General features: G+C 36.7%; 1 protein-coding gene across 7 annotated transcripts in view; it reads left to right on the top strand.

The window, feature by feature from the left end:
* USP47 (ubiquitin specific peptidase 47) overlaps positions 1-19,884 on the top strand; it is a 72,962-nt gene that overhangs the window by 36,314 nt on the left and 16,764 nt on the right. For 4 of the 7 annotated variants that reach the window (XM_068988558.1, XM_068988560.1, XM_068988563.1 and 1 more), the window contains 10 exons: positions 144-239; positions 383-535; positions 3,001-3,168; positions 4,899-5,030; positions 5,467-5,543; positions 6,353-6,408; positions 8,818-8,930; positions 9,880-9,984; positions 16,608-16,815; positions 18,297-18,412. In XM_068988558.1, coding sequence (XP_068844659.1) covers positions 144-239; positions 383-535; positions 3,001-3,168; positions 4,899-5,030; positions 5,467-5,543; positions 6,353-6,408; positions 8,818-8,930; positions 9,880-9,984; positions 16,608-16,815; positions 18,297-18,412 — 1,224 coding nt within the window. The remainder of the gene's footprint in view (positions 1-143; positions 240-382; positions 536-3,000; positions 3,169-4,898; positions 5,031-5,466; positions 5,544-6,352; positions 6,409-8,817; positions 8,931-9,879; positions 9,985-16,607; positions 16,816-18,296; positions 18,413-19,884) is intronic. The other 3 variants (XM_068988557.1, XM_068988559.1, XM_068988561.1) reach the window with 3 other exon arrangements.

Genomic DNA, 19,884 nt, shown 5'->3' with positions numbered 1-19,884 from the left:
CCCTTTTTTGCATTTGAATTCTTAATTTTCTAGCCATTCTGTTTATGAGTACTTTGGTAATTACAATGTTTTTATATTCAGGACTTTATCATTAACATTATAATATTTCACAATAATTATACAACAATTTGTTTTCTAACTAGGAAGAAGCATTGCATGCATTTATTCAACCAGAAATCCTGGATGGCCCAAATCAATATTTTTGTGAACGTTGTAAGAAGAAGTGTGATGCACGAAAGGTAGATGCCATGTAGAAATTAATACTTAATTATCTGAGATAATATTCAGTATTCAGTAGATTCTCCCCACTTTTTTTTTTTTAGGGTCTAATTATCTGAGATAATATTCAGTATTCAGTAGATTCTCCCCACTTTTTTTTTAGGGTCTTCGGTTTTTGCATTTCCCTTATCTTCTGACCTTACAGTTGAAAAGGTTTGACTTTGACTATACAACCATGCACAGGATTAAATTGAATGATCGGATGACATTTCCTGAGGAATTAGATATGAGTACATTTATTGATGTTGAGGATGAGGTAAATACTTAAAAATTATACTTCACTTTTGATCAGAGTAATGTGATATTCTTTGAAAAGACAAGGATATTAAACTCTGGAATTATTTATTTGAGTGATAATCTTATGTTTCATAACTTTCTCTCTTTTTAAAAAGCATGTTTGTGTGTTTGACTGTGCTAGGTCTTAGTTGCAGCATGTGGGATCTTTGATCTTAGTTACAGCATGAGGGATCTCTAGTTCCATGACCAGGGATCGAACCCAGTCCCCCTGCAGGAGGAGCTTGAAGTCTTAGCCACTGGACCACCAGTCTCTTATATTTCATAACTTGCTTAGTTATTGAAACATAGCAGTCTAGAGATGGGCTGCATTTGTGTTTCTGGTACATGATAAACAGAGAACAAATACAGTGTATTGAATGAACAAGCAAAACGGGTAATGTGGCCTTAAATTTCTTGTTTTGTCTTAGTGACTTTTTCAAGCATTATGTTTTCTGGGTTGTTCTCATTTAAGGTTTTGCTGTGGTTGTTTAGTCAGTAAGTCATGTCTGACTCTTTGTGACCCCATGGACTGCAGCCTACCAGGCCCCTCTGTCCATGAGATTTTCCTGGCAAGAATACTGGAGTGGGCTGCCATGTCTTCTGGGGATCTTCCCGACCCAGGGATTGAACCCATGTCTCCTGCATTGGCAGGCAGATTCTTTACCACTGAACCACCAGCGAAGCCACTTAAGGTTTACCAGCTCATAAATTGGCTAGGTTATAAACCTAGATAATAAAGATATTTTTAATTAGTGTTTTAAATTAAAACTTTTAAGATAAAGAATTCAAAATTAAATATAGTTTGAGAATGATACTTTGAGGGCTACAGATAATGCTAATTGATTTCTTCTACTCATTGACCTCCCCAAATTCTCTGGTTCCTCTGTCCTTATCCAGTAAAGGATTCATAATATCCCACTTTATTCATTTGGAAACTCCTCTGATTTAGTTATTAGGAATATGTACAGCCATTTAACACAGTTGTTACAGAGTGATCAATCTTTCTTATTCTCAAAACTGCCATAAAGCATTTTTTTCTGATTGGAATTCATCACAGTAGTTGAAAAATGCCTTTTCCCAGAGGCTCAAAAATAATTTCAAACATTCTCAAGTTTTATTTATGCTCTTAAGTACTAAGAGTCAAATTATTTTCTGAGCTTCACTTTCCCTGTCTGTAAAGTAAGAATGATAATTGATTTTTACAGCTTTTCTAAGAAGAGATTGCGTTAGATAAGAGTATGGTACTATAGATAGTACTCATTGAATGGTACCTGTGTCCAGGTAATATTTTGAAAGGTTTAATTTGAAATAATATCTCAAACACTTGAGCTTAAGCTAGGAAATCTATCCATAGTATACCAAACTTTCAAAGGAGATTTCCTACTTGGAGATCAGTATTAGATTGGTCTTCTTATATTCCTAATGTAGTTCTTGTAAAAGGAAGTCTTTTCCAAGAGAAAAAAACAGACAGGTTTGACAGGAACTTTGAGGAAGTTATAGGTCCATTTCTTGGGAGAAGAGTAGGTGTTCTGGCTTAGTTAAAAGAGGTTTTGGGAATGATCTCTTTGAACTTCATGTAGAATTCTAAAGTTGGTTTTCATTTCCATTTTTCCTTGAACCACACTTTCTTGAAGAATGAAGACTATATGTTAGATGTAATCCTTACAACAAAATTCTTGGCAAAAAGTTGGTACTTACTACATATCGCTTGGTTAATTCAAGAACTTCTATGCAGCACCTTAAACATATCAAGGGCCTACATTTTAGAATGTAGAGTTTAAGAGAAGAGTTTTCAAACTATGTATTTAAAATATTTAAGGAGAAGGGAGGAAGGAGTTGTTTGAGGATTTCTAGGAAGAATTCTTTAAGTTAAATTTGTCTGAAAGATTTAAAAATCATAAAAGCATGGAAAAGTATTATTTACTGTTGTTGCATTTCTACCTCATATAACTGGAGTATAAAATTCTTGAGAGAGACAGTATATTGTTTTTCTTTCTAATTGTCTGTAATACCTAGCATAGTGATAAACTCAATTGAACTTTTTGTTCAAGAAAGGAGATGGTATTCTTTTGGGATTTGAGAACAACAGAAGCTCACTTTTGAGCTTAGGTTTTCTGCTTTTAATGGATTTTGATGAAAGAAATGGTAGTTTTATACTGTTACTTTGCAACTGTAAGCATAAATGAGGTTTAGTAGAATTCTGAATCAATAATTTGTTAATAGAGGATATTAATAAGGAGGTTAACAGAAATGGTTTTAAAATACACTTTTTTGTTTAAGGTCTCACTTTTTTAAGAGAAAATAAATTTGCTTAAAGTAGAATAAGTATTTTTTATTAGCAATAGTGTCTTAAATTTTGCAAAAAAGTTCACAGCATTTAAATTAAAAGGTTTATATTTTCCCTTTATTTGCCTTATAATTGTAAGATAATTATGTTTTATTAAGAAATCTCCTCAGACTGAAAGTTGCACTGACAGTGGAGCAGAAAATGAAGGCAGTTGTCACAGTGATCAAATGAGCAATGATTTCTCCAATGATGACGGTGTTGATGAAGGAATCTGCCTTGAAAACAATAGTGGAACTGAAAAGATTCCAAAACCTGGACTTGAGAAGGTATTTTATAATTTGTGGATTTTAGTTGAAAGACAGAATAAAGTAATTGCTGAGCTGCTATTATAATTCTCTTTAAAAAATTTAATTGTTACTGTTTTTAGGCATATATGATCAAAATTAAACTTTAGGAAAGACTGCTTACAGGTGGGAGCATTGACTTCTGAGACACTGAACTGTAACTGGCCTTTGAAGTAACAGCAAGGCTGTAAATCTTACATCAGAGTTTTCTCATATAGCGAATTGAAAGCATTAAGCTAGATTTGTTAATTTAAAAGATTCTGGCTGTAGCATCCTTTCTGAAATAATAAGAGAATTAATCTTTTAAATAGGGAACCCCTCAATTTCCCTCCCCTGCCCTATGACAGCCCTTAAGGGACTTCAAAAAATGATATAATTCCATGGATTATAATTTTAAAACTACAAGACTGAATAATATCTAGGATATAATTTTTTTCGTTACTAGGTCAGTGGTTTTTAAGATTTTTCAAACTATTTCACATTTGTGTAATTTACTTTTTTGAGGGTAGAATTACAGATCAAATGTCTTGAGCATGGTGTGAATAATGAATTGCCAGTGTGAAGACTGATCATGAATTCAAGTCTCACCCAGTCATATTAAATACAGCCTTTTTTAAGGCAGTATTTAAGAATGGAGTTTCACTTGCATAAATCTGTTTTTAGACCAGGACCATCATGCTCATCACCATTACCACTACTCTTTACCTTTTAAAATTATCTGTTTGTTTCAGGGCGGATAGATGAGTGTGAATTGCTGTGATTAATAATGTAGCAGATATATCATAACTTGGTATAAAGATCATTGCTTTCAAGCAAGAGTTGGAAAACTATGGCTCAAGAGCTAAATCCACCCTGTGCCTGGTTTTTCTACATAGACAATTATGTCTTAGTTTTTTTTTTTCCCCCGCTTTGTCTTGTTCCACTGCATAGGATTTCCCATACCGTGTTGAATGGGAATGGTGAGAGAAGACACTCTTGCCTTATTATTCCCAGTCTCAGGAGGAAAGTATTCAGTCTCTCATCATTAAGTATGATATTGGCTCTTTCATAGGTTTTATGGGCTTTTTGTAGATGTTCTTTATCAATATGAGGATGTTCCTCTCTTCCTAGTTTGTTGAGAGTCTTTATCTTGGGTGGGTTTGGATTTTGCCAAATGCTGTTCTGGGTTCAATTGATTATGATCATATAACTTGTCTTCTTTAGCCTGGTTAACATTGGTTGATTTTCTGATGTTGAACCAGCTTTGCATACCTGAGAGACATCAAATCAATAGATTAGTGTATTACAGGTACTATATAAATATATTAGAAGATGTTCAAAATCATCTTATTTGAATTTTTAAAAATGTTGAAATGTATTGATTTTGATGTGCATATCAGAATAGTCTCGTGTTAAGCATCTGCTTCTAAAAGATCTGCTTCAGACTATTTTCTTCTTTTTAGATAAATATATAAATTTATATCTCAGTTATGCATTGTTCTAAAGGTTATAGCATAATTAAAATGTGAAGGAATATGTTGAATGAAACTTGCGGTATATAAAATTATGTGGTGACTTACCATTTTAATGATCTTGGAGAAAAGTTGATTTGCCGTAAATACATAGGACAACTAACATACTACCTCACTGTGTTTTAGTAGAGAATAAGAAATATACAAATTACGGTTTTGTGTTTCTCCTCTCCTCTGAGCTACTTTTTTTTTTTTCCTTAGAATTCCTTGATCTATGAGCTCTTCTCCGTTATGGTTCATTCAGGGAGTGCTGCTGGTGGCCATTATTACGCTTGCATAAAGTCTTTCAGTGATGAGCAGTGGTACAGCTTCAATGATCAACATGTCAGCAGGGTAAGGAGGAATTTTTTAAGATGATTATTCTGAAAGACAAGAGTAGGGATGTTTCTCATCAGTAGAAGGGCTTGTTAAAAATGAGAGACAGTCTGTCCAGGGAAACATTTTAAGACACATACCTAATCAGTCTTTTGTTTTTGTTTTCAATAAATTTCCTTTGGTTATTGTTGTTATCTCCTTGTTTTGTTTTATTTTGAACTTGTTGAGTGTTGTAGAGATAGATTCCCAGTTTTCTTCTTGGCTTAAGCCTTCATGTGGGCTGCCTATTTAAGAGGACTAGAAATGACTGGCCATTAGTAGCCACTGATTATGATTACATTTTGAGAAATGGTATCTGTGTGGTCTGTTTAACTCTGAGGTTAAAACTTGAGTTCATATTGACATAAAGGTGTTAGATCATACCAAAAAAAGTAAGTACTGTAACAATTTTTAGATAACACAAGAGGACATTAAGAAAACACATGGTGGATCTTCAGGAAGCAGAGGATATTACTCCAGTGCTTTTGCAAGGTAAATAACTTCCTGGTTTTACTGTTCATAAATTAGAATTACAAGCTTTTCAACATTTATGCATTAAAAAGATTTAACCCAGGGGTCGACAAGCTGTAACCTATGGGCCAGATTCAGCTTGCCTGCAGTTTTTGAAAATAGTTTTATTGAAACACCACCGTGCTCATTGGTTTAAATGTTGTATGTTCGTCTTTTCCCACCACAACAGCAGAGTTGCCCACAAAGCCTATGGCTTTTACCATCTGGCCCTTTTCCATAAAACATTTGCTGACTACTGGCTTAACTGTAGCAGTCATTCAAGGACAAAGGTTTTTTGAAGATTTTACTGTGTTACCAAGAGAAGACAGAGGATTTTCTCATAAATGTGTCAAAGTTGTCTTTTTTCCTGCTGCTGCTGCTAAGTCACTTCAGTCCTATCTGACTCTGTGCGACCCCAGAGACGGCAGCCCACCAGGCTCCCCCGTCCCTGGGATTCTCCAGGCAAGAACACTGGAGTGGGTTGCCATTTCCTTCTCCAATACTTGAAAGTGAAAAGTGAAAGTGAAGTCGCTCAGTTGTGTCCAACTCTTAGCGACCCCATGGACTGCAGCCCACCAGGCTCCCCCGTCCATGGGACCTTCCAGACGAGAGTACTGGAGTGGGGTGCCATTGTCTTCTCCTAGAATGTTTAAATCTGAACCTGTTCAAGAATACATTATTTTTAATTATTTGAAACAAAAACTTCTACTTAAGTAAAAATTTGATGCTAGAAAATGGAATCTTTACAGTCAACTTTTTGTCCCCATTAATCGTTTTTATGTTTTTACTAGCTCCACAAATGCTTATATGCTGATATATAGACTGAAGGACCCAGCAAGAAATGCAAGTATGTTGACATAGTTACTTGATTTTTGTCTATGTTTTAAACAAGGTTGTTTTTTTTTTTGCAAGCTTTATAAACCTAGATAACTACTTTTAAATGATAGGACTATTAAATTTTTTATGTGTAGAGAATTAATTATAAAGATAGTTTTGAGGTAATACTAACTGGTAAAAGTATTTGGGAAAAAGTTGAACTTTTCTTTGTAACACACTAAGAGACAAAACTTAACTTACTCTGCATTATGTACATTGGATATTTATTTCCAATAAAATTGTATTCTGTGTAGTTTGGTGCAGTGATGACAGTCCCTGATCTGTATAGCCATCATAACTCACAATTTGCATGTCCCAGAGGAAATTATTTATTTAACTTTTCTGAGTCTTACTTTCCACATATGTGAAATGTGGATGTTATAGTAGTTTCTTTTTTTAGTATTTTATAGCATTGTTATAGAAAATTGAGATAAAATTTTAAGCATTTAGTTTCATACTAGAGTTAAATATCTTTGCTTATTTGCTTAAAAATCAAGTAAAATTTTAAGAGTCAGGTATGCATCCTTTATTATATTTCAGTTTTATTAAGAATCCTAAAAATAATGCTGTATACAAAGCATGTGGATTTGCCTGCCTTTTTTTCCTTTTGTAATTGCTACTTTAAAAAATTACAGTTCCTGTGTTTTCTTGCCGACTCTGATCTTGACAGACAGTATTTGCAGATAGGTGTATGATGTGTGCGTGTGTACATAGAGATATATAGACAGGTGATAATGTCTGCTCATATTTTCACAATTAATCATTGTCTTTGATTTAAACATTTCCTTTGTTTAGAAAGTGCCATACTGTAAGTCTTTTAAGCAGTCTAATTCATGTTTTTGTTTACATTTTCATAAACCCTCATGAGATTGTGAATTCAGTTGTTGCAAGGCCTAGGACTTATTTATCTTTTCACCAATGATATGATTCAGGGACTGCTGTATAGGGGCTGTTCAGTAATTTACAATGTAATTATAGGAAAGAGAAAAAAGAAATTACAATGAAAACTCATTTCAGAATAGAGATTTCAGAGTAGAAGTGTTCATTCTCACTTTACACATAAATAACCTATACCCAAAGAGTGACTTGTCCAAGGTCATAACTGTCTGGAGGTAGGACCAGGATTATAGTTCATGTATCTTCTGTAGCACTCAGTATCCCATATGTTTTCAGTAGTGCAATAATTCAACTTTCTTTTGTCTGCTCTCCCCAACTCTAGTTTTGTGATAAAGCACCAGGGGGCACTGTATGTATAATGCAGAATATTTTTTAAATTAGAGCTCATTTCTAAAAACAGTGGATTTTTACTTTCCAAAGAGGAGTGATTAGTTTTTTAATATAAATTGTTCTCCCTTTTTAATCCCCAGCAATGATTGGCTTTATTAAACAGTGTCATAATCTCATACTGTCACTTCTAACAATTAGAGTTACATTTGAAGTTCTTTGATTAGAAGGCAGCTGGAAACTCCCCTGATGACACAGTGGATAGGAATCTACCTGCCACGGCAGGGGACATGGGTTCACTCCCTGGTCTGGGAAGATTCCACATGTCATGGAGCAACTAAGCTTGATTGCCACAACTTTTGAGCCTACACTCACATATTGCAAATACTGAGCCTGCGCACGTGCTGCCACTACTGAAACCCGTGCACCGAGAGCCTGTGTTTTGCAACAGGAGAAGCCACCACAATGAGAAGGCCATGCACCACAAGAAAGAGTGGCCTCTGTTTGCCGCAACTAGAGAAAGCCCACGCAAAAAACAAAGACCCAGTGCAGCCAAAAATAAATCAGTAAATTAAAAAAAAAATGGTGCCTCCCTTATTAAAAGAGGCAGCTAAAAGACTACTTTGAGAACAAAGGAAAGATGATCATATTAGTGAATAATAATAAAATAAATACCATTTGTAGTAATAGAGTATCAACAGTATTTATTACATTTCATTATATCCCAGGTAGTAACTCTTTGTGGTAGGTGCTATTAATAAGCTGAGAAAAACCAAGGTTTGGAGAAGTAAACCTGTCCAAGGTTGCACAGTTTTGTGATAGCACTATTTGAAATCAAAAGTGCTTTTATTTTCAAGTTTAAGGGAGGCTTTTTCATTCCAAAAATCTTAATTTACCTGCTAGAGTTGTCAGGAGCCAAGAAGTATATAGGTAAAGATTCGGCTCTTTTGAGACCTAACCATGTGTTATTATTAACTACCTCTTCACCCTTGTCTGGAAGAAGTTTGTGTTCCACGTTGAAAGATTGATGTAATTGAAGTAAATTTTAATAACAGCTGTAGTAGAAGTATATTCTCTGGAAATATAGTAGAATAAAATTGTATAAAGAAAGCTCAGTCTCAGCGGCACTGTTTTACCCTGTTTTTACTATTGATAGAATTTCTAGAAGTAGATGAGTATCCAGAACATATTAAAAACTTGGTGCAGAGAGAGAGAGAATTGGAAGAACAAGAAAAGAGGCAACGAGAAATTGAGCGCAATACATGCAAGGTTGGATTTCCTAATTTACTTTTAATTAAAAAGTGCTGTTAAACTTTGCTTAACTGCATTTCTCAAAACTTACTCATTGAGTTGTGTAATCATTAAGCAATGTAACCAACTATATTACTGAGGTAAAGTGATTTTATTTTATGCATAAAAAAATAGTAATGTGATAATAGTGCTGGTAAGGTTACAGTGAGATGAACTTTGTAACATTCTTCTACAAGAATAAATTTATAAAACTTTCTGTCTAGTATTTGTGTTACATTTATCAAGAACCTTAAAGCAAATTTATATTCTTTCATATGATTCTCTTAAAAATATTATCTAATGAAATAATTACAGTACAGTAAAAATTTCAACTACCATGGCATTCTCCACAGTATTTTCCAAATTAGGGAAATATTGGAAACAACTTGAACATATATCAATAGGAGAGTGATTTCATAAATTGTGATACCTGCTTATAAAGAAACATATAGTTGTTAAAATGAGTGATTTTGAATTTTTGATAGCAGGACAGTATCAGTTATTAAGTGAGATAAATAGACCCGAGGGAGCTGCTGCTAAGTCGCTTCAGTCGTGTCCAACTCTGTTCGACCCCATAGATGGCAGCCTACCAGGCTCTGCCGTCCCTTGCATTCTCCAGGCAACAACACTGGAGTGGGTTGCCATTTCCTTCTCCAGTGCATGAAAGTGAAAAGTGAAAGTGAAGTCGCTCAGTCGTGCCTGACTCTTAGCGACCCCATGGACTGTAGCCTACCAGGCTCCTCCATCCATGGGATTTTCCAGGCAAGAGTACTGGAGTGGGTTGCCATTGCCTTCTCCGAGACCCGAGGGAGAGTGATCTCAATTATATTTTGTAAGAATTATAATAATTTGATTTAAATACTGTCTACAAAAGAAGTAATTTGATTTATGACTTATTGAATTAATGATGATATTTTACATTTTCTAGATAAAATTATTCTGTTTGCATCCTGTGAAACAAGTGATGATGGAAAATAAATTGGAGGTTCATAAAGATAAGACACTAAGGGAAGCAGTAGAAATGGCTTATAAGGTATGTTTAGTTTTACTGTTAGCATTTAATTATTGATATCTTAGGTAATGGTACTAACATTTTCCCAAGTTTTTATTATAGTCAGTAGCAGTATAAGCACTTGCAGTAGCTTTTTTTTTTTCCCTTGCAGTAGCACATTAAATCCTATCAATGTATCTCTTAAGGAGTGTAGTTTATACCTCTTCTTTGAAATGTGGTTCATTGCTTTTGAGAACTTTCTCACTCTGAAAGCCAGTTAAGCTTTCTAGAACTCAGAAATAGAAACAAAGATATTTTGTTTTTTATTGCTAAGTCACTTCAGTCATGTCCTACTCTTTGTGACCCTGTGGACTGTAGCCTGCCAGGCTTCTCTGTCCATGGGATTCTCCAGGAAAGAATACTTGAGTGAGTTGCCATGCCCTCCTCCAGGGAATCTTCCCAATGCAGTGATGGAACCTGTGTCTCTTATGTCTCCTGCATTGGCAGGCAAGTTCTTTACCAGTAGCACCACTGTAGCAGATACTTATTGAATGACTACCGTATGAGGCATAAGAGAACTAGAATGAACAAGATAACATGAGGTGTTAGAGGTACCAAAGTGAGCAAGATAGGCTCACTGCCTTCATGAAGTTTATAATCCCCCTTGGGGGAAAATGGACAAAATGGACACCACAATATTTAAATATTTAAAGATAATTTGCAAATATCTTATTGTTTAGGTGCTATGAAGTAATTCAGAAGTATATTAAGGTTATTTAATCTGAAACTTAAACCATGAGAAGGAGACAGCTGTGCAAGAAACTGGAGAAAGAGCATGTGTAAAAACTAAGGTGAAGAAGTGCATGATCAAGAAGCTGAAAAAGGAGGCATTGTTTTAGAACGTCTTAAATGAGAATCAGTTCAGTTCAGTTCAGTCGCTCAGTCGTGTTCGACTCTGCGACCCCATGAATCGCAACACGCCAGGCCTCCCTGTCCATCACCAACTCCCGGAGTTCACTCAAACTCATGTCCATCGAGTCAGTGATGCCATCCAGCCATCTCATCCTCTGTCGTTCCCTTCTCCTCCTGCCCCCAATCCCTCCCAGCATCAGGGTCTTTTCCAATGAGTCAACTCTTCGCATGAGGTGGTCAAAGTATTGGAGTTTCAGCCTTAGCATCAGTCCTTCCAAAGAACACCCAGGACTGATCTCCTTTAGAATGAACTGGTTGGATCTCCTTGCAGTCCAAGGGACTCTGAAGAGTCTTCTCCAACACCACAGTTCAAAAGAATGAATTCTTCAGCGCTCAGCCTTCTTCATAGTCCAACTCTCACATCCACACATGACCACAGGAAAAACCATAGCCTTGACTAGATGGACCTTTGTTGGCAAAGTAATGTCTCTGCTTTTGAATATACTATCTAGGTTGGTCACAACTTTCCTTCCAAGGAGTAAGCGTCTTTTAATTTCATGGCTGCATCACCATCTGCAGTGATTTTGGAGCCCAAAAAAATAAAGTCTGACACTGTTTCCCCATCTATTTCCCATGAAGTGATGGGACTGGATGCCATGATCTTCGTTTTCTGAATGTTGAGCTTTAAGCCAACTTTTTCACTCTCCTCTTTCACTGTCATCAAGAGGCTTTTTAGTTCCTCTTCACTTTCTGCCATAAGGGTCGTGTCATCTGCATATCTGAGGTTATTGATATTTCTCCTGGCAATCTTGATTCCAGCTTGTGCTTCATCCAGCCCAGCATTTCTCATGATGTACTCTGCATATAAGTTAAATAAGCAGGGTGACAATATACAGCCTTGACGTACTCTGCCGGGGTCCAGCCCTGGTGGATCCAGGGAATTCGAAGGTGGGGACGGCGTCAGTGTCTTTGGAAAAATACATATTTAATTACAGATACAGAGAGAGATTAGAAACGGATAGTGTAGTAGGAGATAGTGTAGTGGAGAAAAGGATGCTGAATCCAGATGGGAATTCAGCCAGAGAAATGGGAGCAAGAAAGAAGCGACATGGGGGAATCAGTCTTTCCGGAAACTGATCCGATTTCTTTACTTTTGGGTTTGCTTATATACCTTTTGTTACACATAGGGATGAATACAGAGTCACACGGGGGTCAGCAGTCCTGACCTTTATCAAAATCAGTTGCTTCACATAAATGTATAAAAAAAAGGTCTTAGGGATATTACATCATCTTCTGGCCATGAGTGAGACCTGCTGACATTTTATGATCCTTTCTTTCTGATAACCAAAAAACTTATTTTTTCCAAGGGTGTTTTTTCTTAAACCAGGCACCACCCTCCAAATAAAGTTGCATTCCTATAGGGTGAGGGTGTAGTGAGTTAGAATCAAGAAAGGAATCTAACCCAAGGTTAACATGATTAATCTTAAAGGTTAATACTTATTTCTCCTATATGCTTAAAGGTTAATACTTATTTCTCCTGTGTGTTATATTCATTATAACGGCAGGGAACATGGAGATTTAGCAGCAAACATCAGCCCAACAAATAAAAATTCTTTCACCAATGCTCCACTTAAGATCTATTTAGTCTTAAGATAGTGATAAAGTTACATTTTTACATAGCAAGGACACAGTGATTTATAACAAGGTACAGTAATCTATTACAAAAGAGAAAATTCATTAACTCAAAAAGTCTAGTATTGCTAACCTTAAAAACTACTATATTTCCTTTTCTATATTCCAAATACATTAATATATTCCCAGGTGCCTAAGGATATGGAGGCCTGGTGGCAATCATTGACTCAATAAGAAGAAAAAGCCCTATGCTAATTAAGACTCTCAAAATACTCCAAAACTCTGTGCTGTTTGTGGTTAAGCGGTAGTAAACAATCATGTGCAGCAGTAGTGGCAGCAGTATGGATAATCCTGTCACACAAGCTAGTCTGTCAGCAGAGAGGTTTTGACCTGAGACATCCTTGTCCCACCCAGAGCAGGGAATTAGCAGCAATTATTGACACAACACATGAAAAACCCTTCACCAATATAATTCCTAACCAACTCACTATACTAATAATTTCTAAGTCCCCAAAAGAATTTGCCTTTAGTAAGTCTAAAACTATCAGATTGTGAGGCTGTAAACAATCACATGTGGCTGGACGAACCTATACAGGTGGGCTAGATAACCTTCAGAGGAGTCCGTAAGCTGAAACACTCTTGTCGCGCCCAGGAATTTTTATTGCCTTGGAGCTGCACGTTTACTCCTTCTCCGAGAGACACGGTTATGGGGGAGAGCCCCCCGTAAAGTCAGAGGCGTAGGTGAGAGCATAAAACAGACTCTGGTTTTGGGGTTAGATGCTCGGGAACAGGGGTTTCCTGAGGCTTGATCAGGCTTTGCGTATGCCAAGCCTCCTTCCTCTTGACCTTTGCCATCGGCGGAGTTCCTCACGCTGGCCCCCGGACCAGTCTGTTGTTCCATGTCCAGTTGTAACTGTTGCTTCCTGACCTGCATATAGGTTTCTCAAGAAGCAGGTCAGGTGGTCTGGTATTCCCATCTCTTTCAGAATTTTCCACAGTTTATTGTGATCCACACAGTCAAAGGCTTTGGCAGAGTCAGCAAAGCAGAAATAGATGTTTTTCTGGAACTCTCTTGATTTTTCGATGATCCAGCGGATGTTGGCAATTTGGTCTCTGGTTCCTCTACCTTTTCTAAATCAGCTTGAACATCTGAAAGTTACGGTTCACATATTGTTGAAGCCTGGCTTGGAGAATTTTGAGCATCACTTTACTAGCGTGTGAGATAAGTGCAATTGTGTGGTAGTTTGAGCATTCTTTGGCATTGCCTTTCTTTGGGATTGGAATGAGAATAGAGTGGCATAAAATGAAATTAAATGATTTTCTCAGGATAGAAATTTTATTTTATTCTAAGAATGCTGCTACTGCTAAGTCGCTTCAGTCTTGTCCGACTCTGTGCAACCCCATAGATGGCAGCCCACCAGGCTCCCCCGTCTCTGGGACTCTCCAGGCAAGAACACTGGAGTGGGTTGCCATTTCCTTCTCCAATGCATGAAAGTGAAAAGTGAAAGTGAAGTTGCTCAGTCGTGTCTGACTCCTAGCGACCCCATGGACTGCAGCCTACCGGGCTCCTCCATCCATGGGATTTTCTAGGCAAGAGTACTAGAGTGGGTTGCCATTGCCTTCTCCAACAAGGGTGTAATGTAAACCAATAAAAATCAGTTGGGTCCAAGATGACAAGTCAAATTCAAGTACTTAATCCCCAATCTATAAGCCAACAGACATACCCAGAGGTGGCAGGACAGCTCCAAGGCAAGGTCAAAAGAGGGAGGAGTGGGTGGTTCCCCAATGGTAGGGATGATCCTCCCACTCATTAATTCCACCCCCTCACCTAATTCCATGGCCCCAGCCCTTGCCCTTGGCAATGGTTCACACCCTGAAGAGTGGCTTCTCTCTGGATCCTAACAAATCCACCTCTTATCGATTTGTCTCTCAATGAATTTTTGCAATGAGACATCAGGGCCTGAGTTTCGTTAGTTTTGGCCGAGCTTGAGTCCCCGGAGAGGGCTGAAGGACAGGAGGAAAAAGCAGTGGGAAAAAACGTGCCAAGGAATCCCCTTCATAGCCCGCCGGAAAATTTGCTAAATATCTGACCGGTGCTCAGATCCTTGGCACAGAGAAGAGAAAGGAAAATAGTTTAAAGCTAGAGAAAAAATTGCATGCTGCATCATTTCATTTATAATTATGAATAGAACCAATGGAAAAAGTAAAAGTAATTCATAAGATCACTGGCATTTATTCTCAGAGTGCTATGTGTAACCCAGCCCAACCTGCACCAGAATCACATTCCTATGAAAAAACTAATTCTTGCAGATAAATGTGAACTTATGTTTTGGCTCCTGGGATTCATGCATTTTAAATGAGTACCTCAAGTGGAATTTTTGGACACACAGAGTTTGAGAACTTCTGTTACATACCTAGTCTTTCATAGCATTTTATCATTATTGAAAATTTATACTTAATTGTGACTGTTTTAATTAGTGTTACTGTCCCTCAGTAAATTGTAAGCACTTAACAAGAGTGAAGAGTGCCCTGGTTTTGCTCACAGTTGGATTTCTAATACTTTTACCTAGTCAAAATTGGATGGGTATAGTCATGAATAAATAATAAATGAATAAATGTCTCTGGTTTCACCTGATTAAAGTAAAAATCCTTTAAACATAGTGGTAGACTGCAAGCAAAGTAATAGTGAAACCACATTAGACTAAAATGGAGAAAATATCTAAACAGGTTTACACAGTAAGATCAGTCAGTGATAGTGGTAAGGGTAGTTTACAGTCCATCAGTTGTTATTGTTTTTCTTTAAATTTTTATTGAAGTATAGTTGCTTTATAATATTGTGTTAGTTTCCATTGTACAGTAAAGTGAATCAGTTATATGTATTACACGTAGCCCCTCTTTTTTAGATTTCCTTCCCATTTAAGTAACCACAGAGCACTGAATACAGTTCCCTCTGCTATACAGTAGGTTCTCATATTCCATCAGTTTTTAATGTAGGGGGAAAAAAATCTTGTCTTAAAAATAGAAAGTAAAAGCTCACAAAGATAAAGAGTTAAATAGAAAAGAGAAATTGATCTTACATACGAAAGGTAAAACTCCATTTGCAGGGTGTGAGTGAGTGAAGAGTAGAGGGCAGTAGAGACAAGCCAAGGTTTATGCACTTTCTTTAAAGTCATACTCACAAGCCTGAGATGAGTATTCAGTACTTCCCAGCAGTCCTACCCTGTGTTGCCGGGAGGTTCGTGCTGTGCTCTGCCTGGTTGCTCAGTTGTGTCCGACTCTTTGTGACCCCTTGGACTGTAGCCCATCAGGCGCCTCTGTCCATGGGGATTCTCCAGGTAAGAATACTGGAGTGGGTTGCCATGCCCTCCTCCAGGGCATCTTCCCAACCCAGGAGTTCAATCCAGGTCTCCCATATTGCAGGCAGATTCTTCACCATCTGAGCCACCGGGAAGCACAAACCTTGGATGAGTATTAAATACTTCTAAGGAGTTATACTCTGTTTCTCTGAGAGATTCAGTTCCCACTTAAGTGATATTGCATGGAGTGTATGCCATCTACAAGTGACATGGAATAGAGGGAAAATTGTTGATAGAAATTCCTGTCCCTGATTTGTTGGTGTTCTGTTGGCTTAGATTGCAGGGGGTGGTTCAGAGAAGAGTGGGGTAGCACCCGTGAGACAGGAAGGCCCTTGTGGTAGCTCAGCAAGGCATGCTGTTGTCCTGTGCTGAGATAGATCACTACTAGATACACGATTTACCAGTTTTTCTCCAGATTGGATTAAGATAACAAAAGAGGCATGTTTTAGTTGTCATTTTCCTCTTATGTTTCCAGTTTAGTAGTTATAAAGCAATAGCTTACAATGCATTAATTTTGAATGCATCTAAAATTTAGAATGTTAACTTTTTAAGTCTTTAAAATATGTTAGTATATAGGTTGTATAATTTGAGGGATAATGAAATACGGTTATTTTAAAATACCATTTAAGTCATGCCTTTGAGCTTTAATGCAAATCATAAATATATATGGACTTTATTGTTTGTTAGGACCTCTTGTTAGTACAGTTACATATCAGATTTAAAAAAATTTTCTTTCCTTTTTCCTTGGGTGTTGTATTCTTTTAGATGATGGATTTAGAAGAGGTAATACCCATGGATTGCTGTCGTCTTGTTAAATATGATGAGTTTCATGATTATCTTGAACGATCATATGAAGGAGAAGAAGATACTCCAATGGGTCTTTTACTAGGTGGAGTCAAGTCAACATACATGTTTGATCTGCTATTGGAGACAAGAAGACCTGATCAAGTTTTCCAGTCTTATAAACCTGGAGGTAAGCATTTTTATGGTATTTTGAATTGTAAAGGACTTAAATTTTCATAAAGTTTTTTGTTTATAGAAATTATTTTTAAATTTTTTACATGTTCTCAGAATGTATAATAATTCCAATAGGTTTTGAAGTAGTGAGCCAGAAACCTGGCATTAAATTCTAGACTACATTCAAAAAACTATACACAAAATTTAAAAAACAAATAACAAAGCAAAAACAAATTGAAGTCTTCAGTAGGATTTTTCTTCTCCAGTACTAAATCATCCTCCCTTCCTCCTTCTGCCTCTGCCTCTGCCCCTGCCCCTGCCTCTCTCTTTATAGAGAGGACCATGGCCCAAAAAAGTATATTCTCATAAAGTCTCAGTAGAGTCTTTCAGGGTCTCCTTGAAGACATGGTTCCATAACTCTTTCAAATTCTGTTCTTCTGTGGATCTTCCACACCTCCTTTTTTTGAAGCCTCCTCTTTCCAGAGTAGATTAAGTATGGTATTCTTTCAAGAGCTTCTTCAGTCATACTTTGCTCTATCCATAAAGAGTCCCTTTGGAGCATTTTCTTTCAGATTATTTTTGAACCAGATTGTAGAAATTATGATAAAAGTATAACATTGGTCAGCAAAATAACTCACTTTTTATAAAGAGAACTCTATAAACGTTGTTGTGTATTATGACACTTATAATTTCCTTTATTGTTTAATAATCAATACTTGAGAATAATATTCAAATTTAGATTAGCTTCATGGGGGGAAATGGAAGATTGACATGTACTACATACGAGAGATTAAAACAGTTAAAGCTGGAGAATGCTAAATCTAGTGATTGAAGATCATTTATTTTTCTGGTGACTGAAAGTTAAGTTATGTGATTTCCTAAAAACAGGAGAGAAGATGGCATTAAGTTATAACATGAAACTTTTAAGTCAGAAAACAAACATGTAAACCAAAAGCTTTTCTGTTAAATTTTCCATAGAATATAGAGAATAATATTTTGAGAAGAAGTCTTTTATTATGAGCAAGGTCTTGAATTGTTTAGTGAATGTTGTGAAAAGCAAGTAGGGCTGCTATGTCTCCTTCAGTATTTGTTTTCTCTAGTTATTTTATGTTAGTGTTGTGTTTTTGCTCTGTATTTTAGAACTTTGGATATGTATTTTTACTATGCTTGAAAAATTTGACAGTTAATATTTTATAAGGAAACAAAGCATGTATTTTTAAAAATCACATTTTGACTTTTGCCTTGTTTAAAGAGATCTATAAGAACCTTTTTATTAGCTTTATTTGTTAGTTCTTTATATATATTTGTAATGTGATAAATTGTGAAAGAAGTGTTAATTGTATTATGCATGTTAACATATACATCTACCATCTTGACAATTAGAAAAATGTTATCTTTGCTATCTATTAGAAACACATTTAGAATGCATTGCTAATGTGAAATGCCTTTTTAAAAAAGAACCTCCATTTGTGTTTCTGTGATTTTCAAATGTGACAGAAGTAATGGTGAAAGTTCATGTTGTTGATCTGAAGGCAGAATCTGTAGCTGCTCCTGTCACTGTTCGAGCTTACTTAAATGAAACAGTTACAGAGTTCAAACAGCTTATTTCAAAGGTAAGTTTTAAACTTGGTCAATGAGTATTTTTAAATGCCTGCTATGTACAAAGCACCATGTGATAGTTATAAGATGTAGGAACTGGTATTTACCTCAAGAAGCCAATGTATTTATAGCTTGGAGATGACTCTAGTTGGGAGAAAAGGACGCTTCATAATGGAAGAAACAGACTGACCTGAATGTGAAGATGTGAAGCAAGTGCCTGTAGCAATGACATGTGTGTTTGGCCTGATCGTTGTAAAGTAGGTGCCTGGAAACACAAGTTCGCTTTATCTCATGGCAGGTTTGTAAATGTAACCAGATAAGTTTGGACTCTGTTTTGTGTAAGCAGCAGGAAGTAAGTTGGTTGGTTGGTTGTTTTTCTAAGTACAGCAGTGTTATGATAAGAGAGCTATGCTGTAGTGTGGTAATTCTGGCAATTCCAGACTAGCGTTCCCAATGGGCTGAGGGAGGAGCCAGGAACATATTAATGGATGAGGTTGTTGAAATAATTTAGGTGAACACATATGACCAGAAGTGAAAAAAGGGGAGATTGTAAGAGTGAATCTATAAATAAAATTGGCAGCACTTGCAGTTGCTAAATATTAGAGCAAGGCAGGAACACAGAAGACCTGAGGAGTTTCACATTGGGCTAACCAGAAAGATAGTGATAAATGAATAGAAGTAGAAGAGTAAGCTGCTATCAGTCACATTATGTGAGTTAATAGTAAAGAGCATAGGCTTATTCAGAATTTTTGAACTGAAAAACATGATGATGAAACATTCAGATTTCCTGGGATAGAAAAACTGTTTCACTCCAGAGAAATGATTATAATCTTTTCAGGGGTCTTGTATTCTGTAGAACATTGAGCACACAAATATAGGCAAAATTAACTCCCCACTTAGGGTCCTTTGGGGAGAAGGCAATGGCAACCCACTTCAGTACTCTTGCCTGGAAAATCCCACGGACGGAGTAGCCTGGTAGGCTGCAGTCCATGAGGTTGCGAAGAGTCGGACATGACTGAGCGACTTCACTTTCACTTTTCACTGTCATGCGTTGGAGAAGGAAATGTCAACCCACTCCAGTGTATTTGCCTGGAGCATCCCAGAGACGGTGGAACCTGGTGGGCTGCCATCTGTGGGGTCGCACAGAGTCGGACACAACTTGACGTGATTTAGCAGCAGCAGCAGCAGGGTCCTTTGGCGTGGTGGAAATTGTTCAGAAATCACAAGTCAAAAAACTTCCAGTTTCCAGTCATTTCTAGTTATTCAATTTATGGTAGTATTGTCTTTTATCTCATCTGGAATTTTTTAATGCCTATTTTAACAGGGTTGTTGGGAACATGAGTAAAATAAATAAATGCTCTTTTTGTGAAAATAAATGTGAAGTATTATATAGAAGTTAGTTATTATTACTATGTTAAAAAATTACTTCCAACACTTTTGCCACAGTAATAATCGGAGGAAACAAACCATATTTTGAAGTCATAGT

This window comes from Capricornis sumatraensis, chromosome 16, assembly GCF_032405125.1.
Source record: "Capricornis sumatraensis isolate serow.1 chromosome 16, serow.2, whole genome shotgun sequence".
Classification (NCBI taxonomy): Eukaryota; Metazoa; Chordata; class Mammalia; order Artiodactyla; family Bovidae; genus Capricornis; species Capricornis sumatraensis.
Note: the sequence above shows the minus strand (reverse complement) of the source record. Positions and strands in the feature narration are given on the sequence as shown.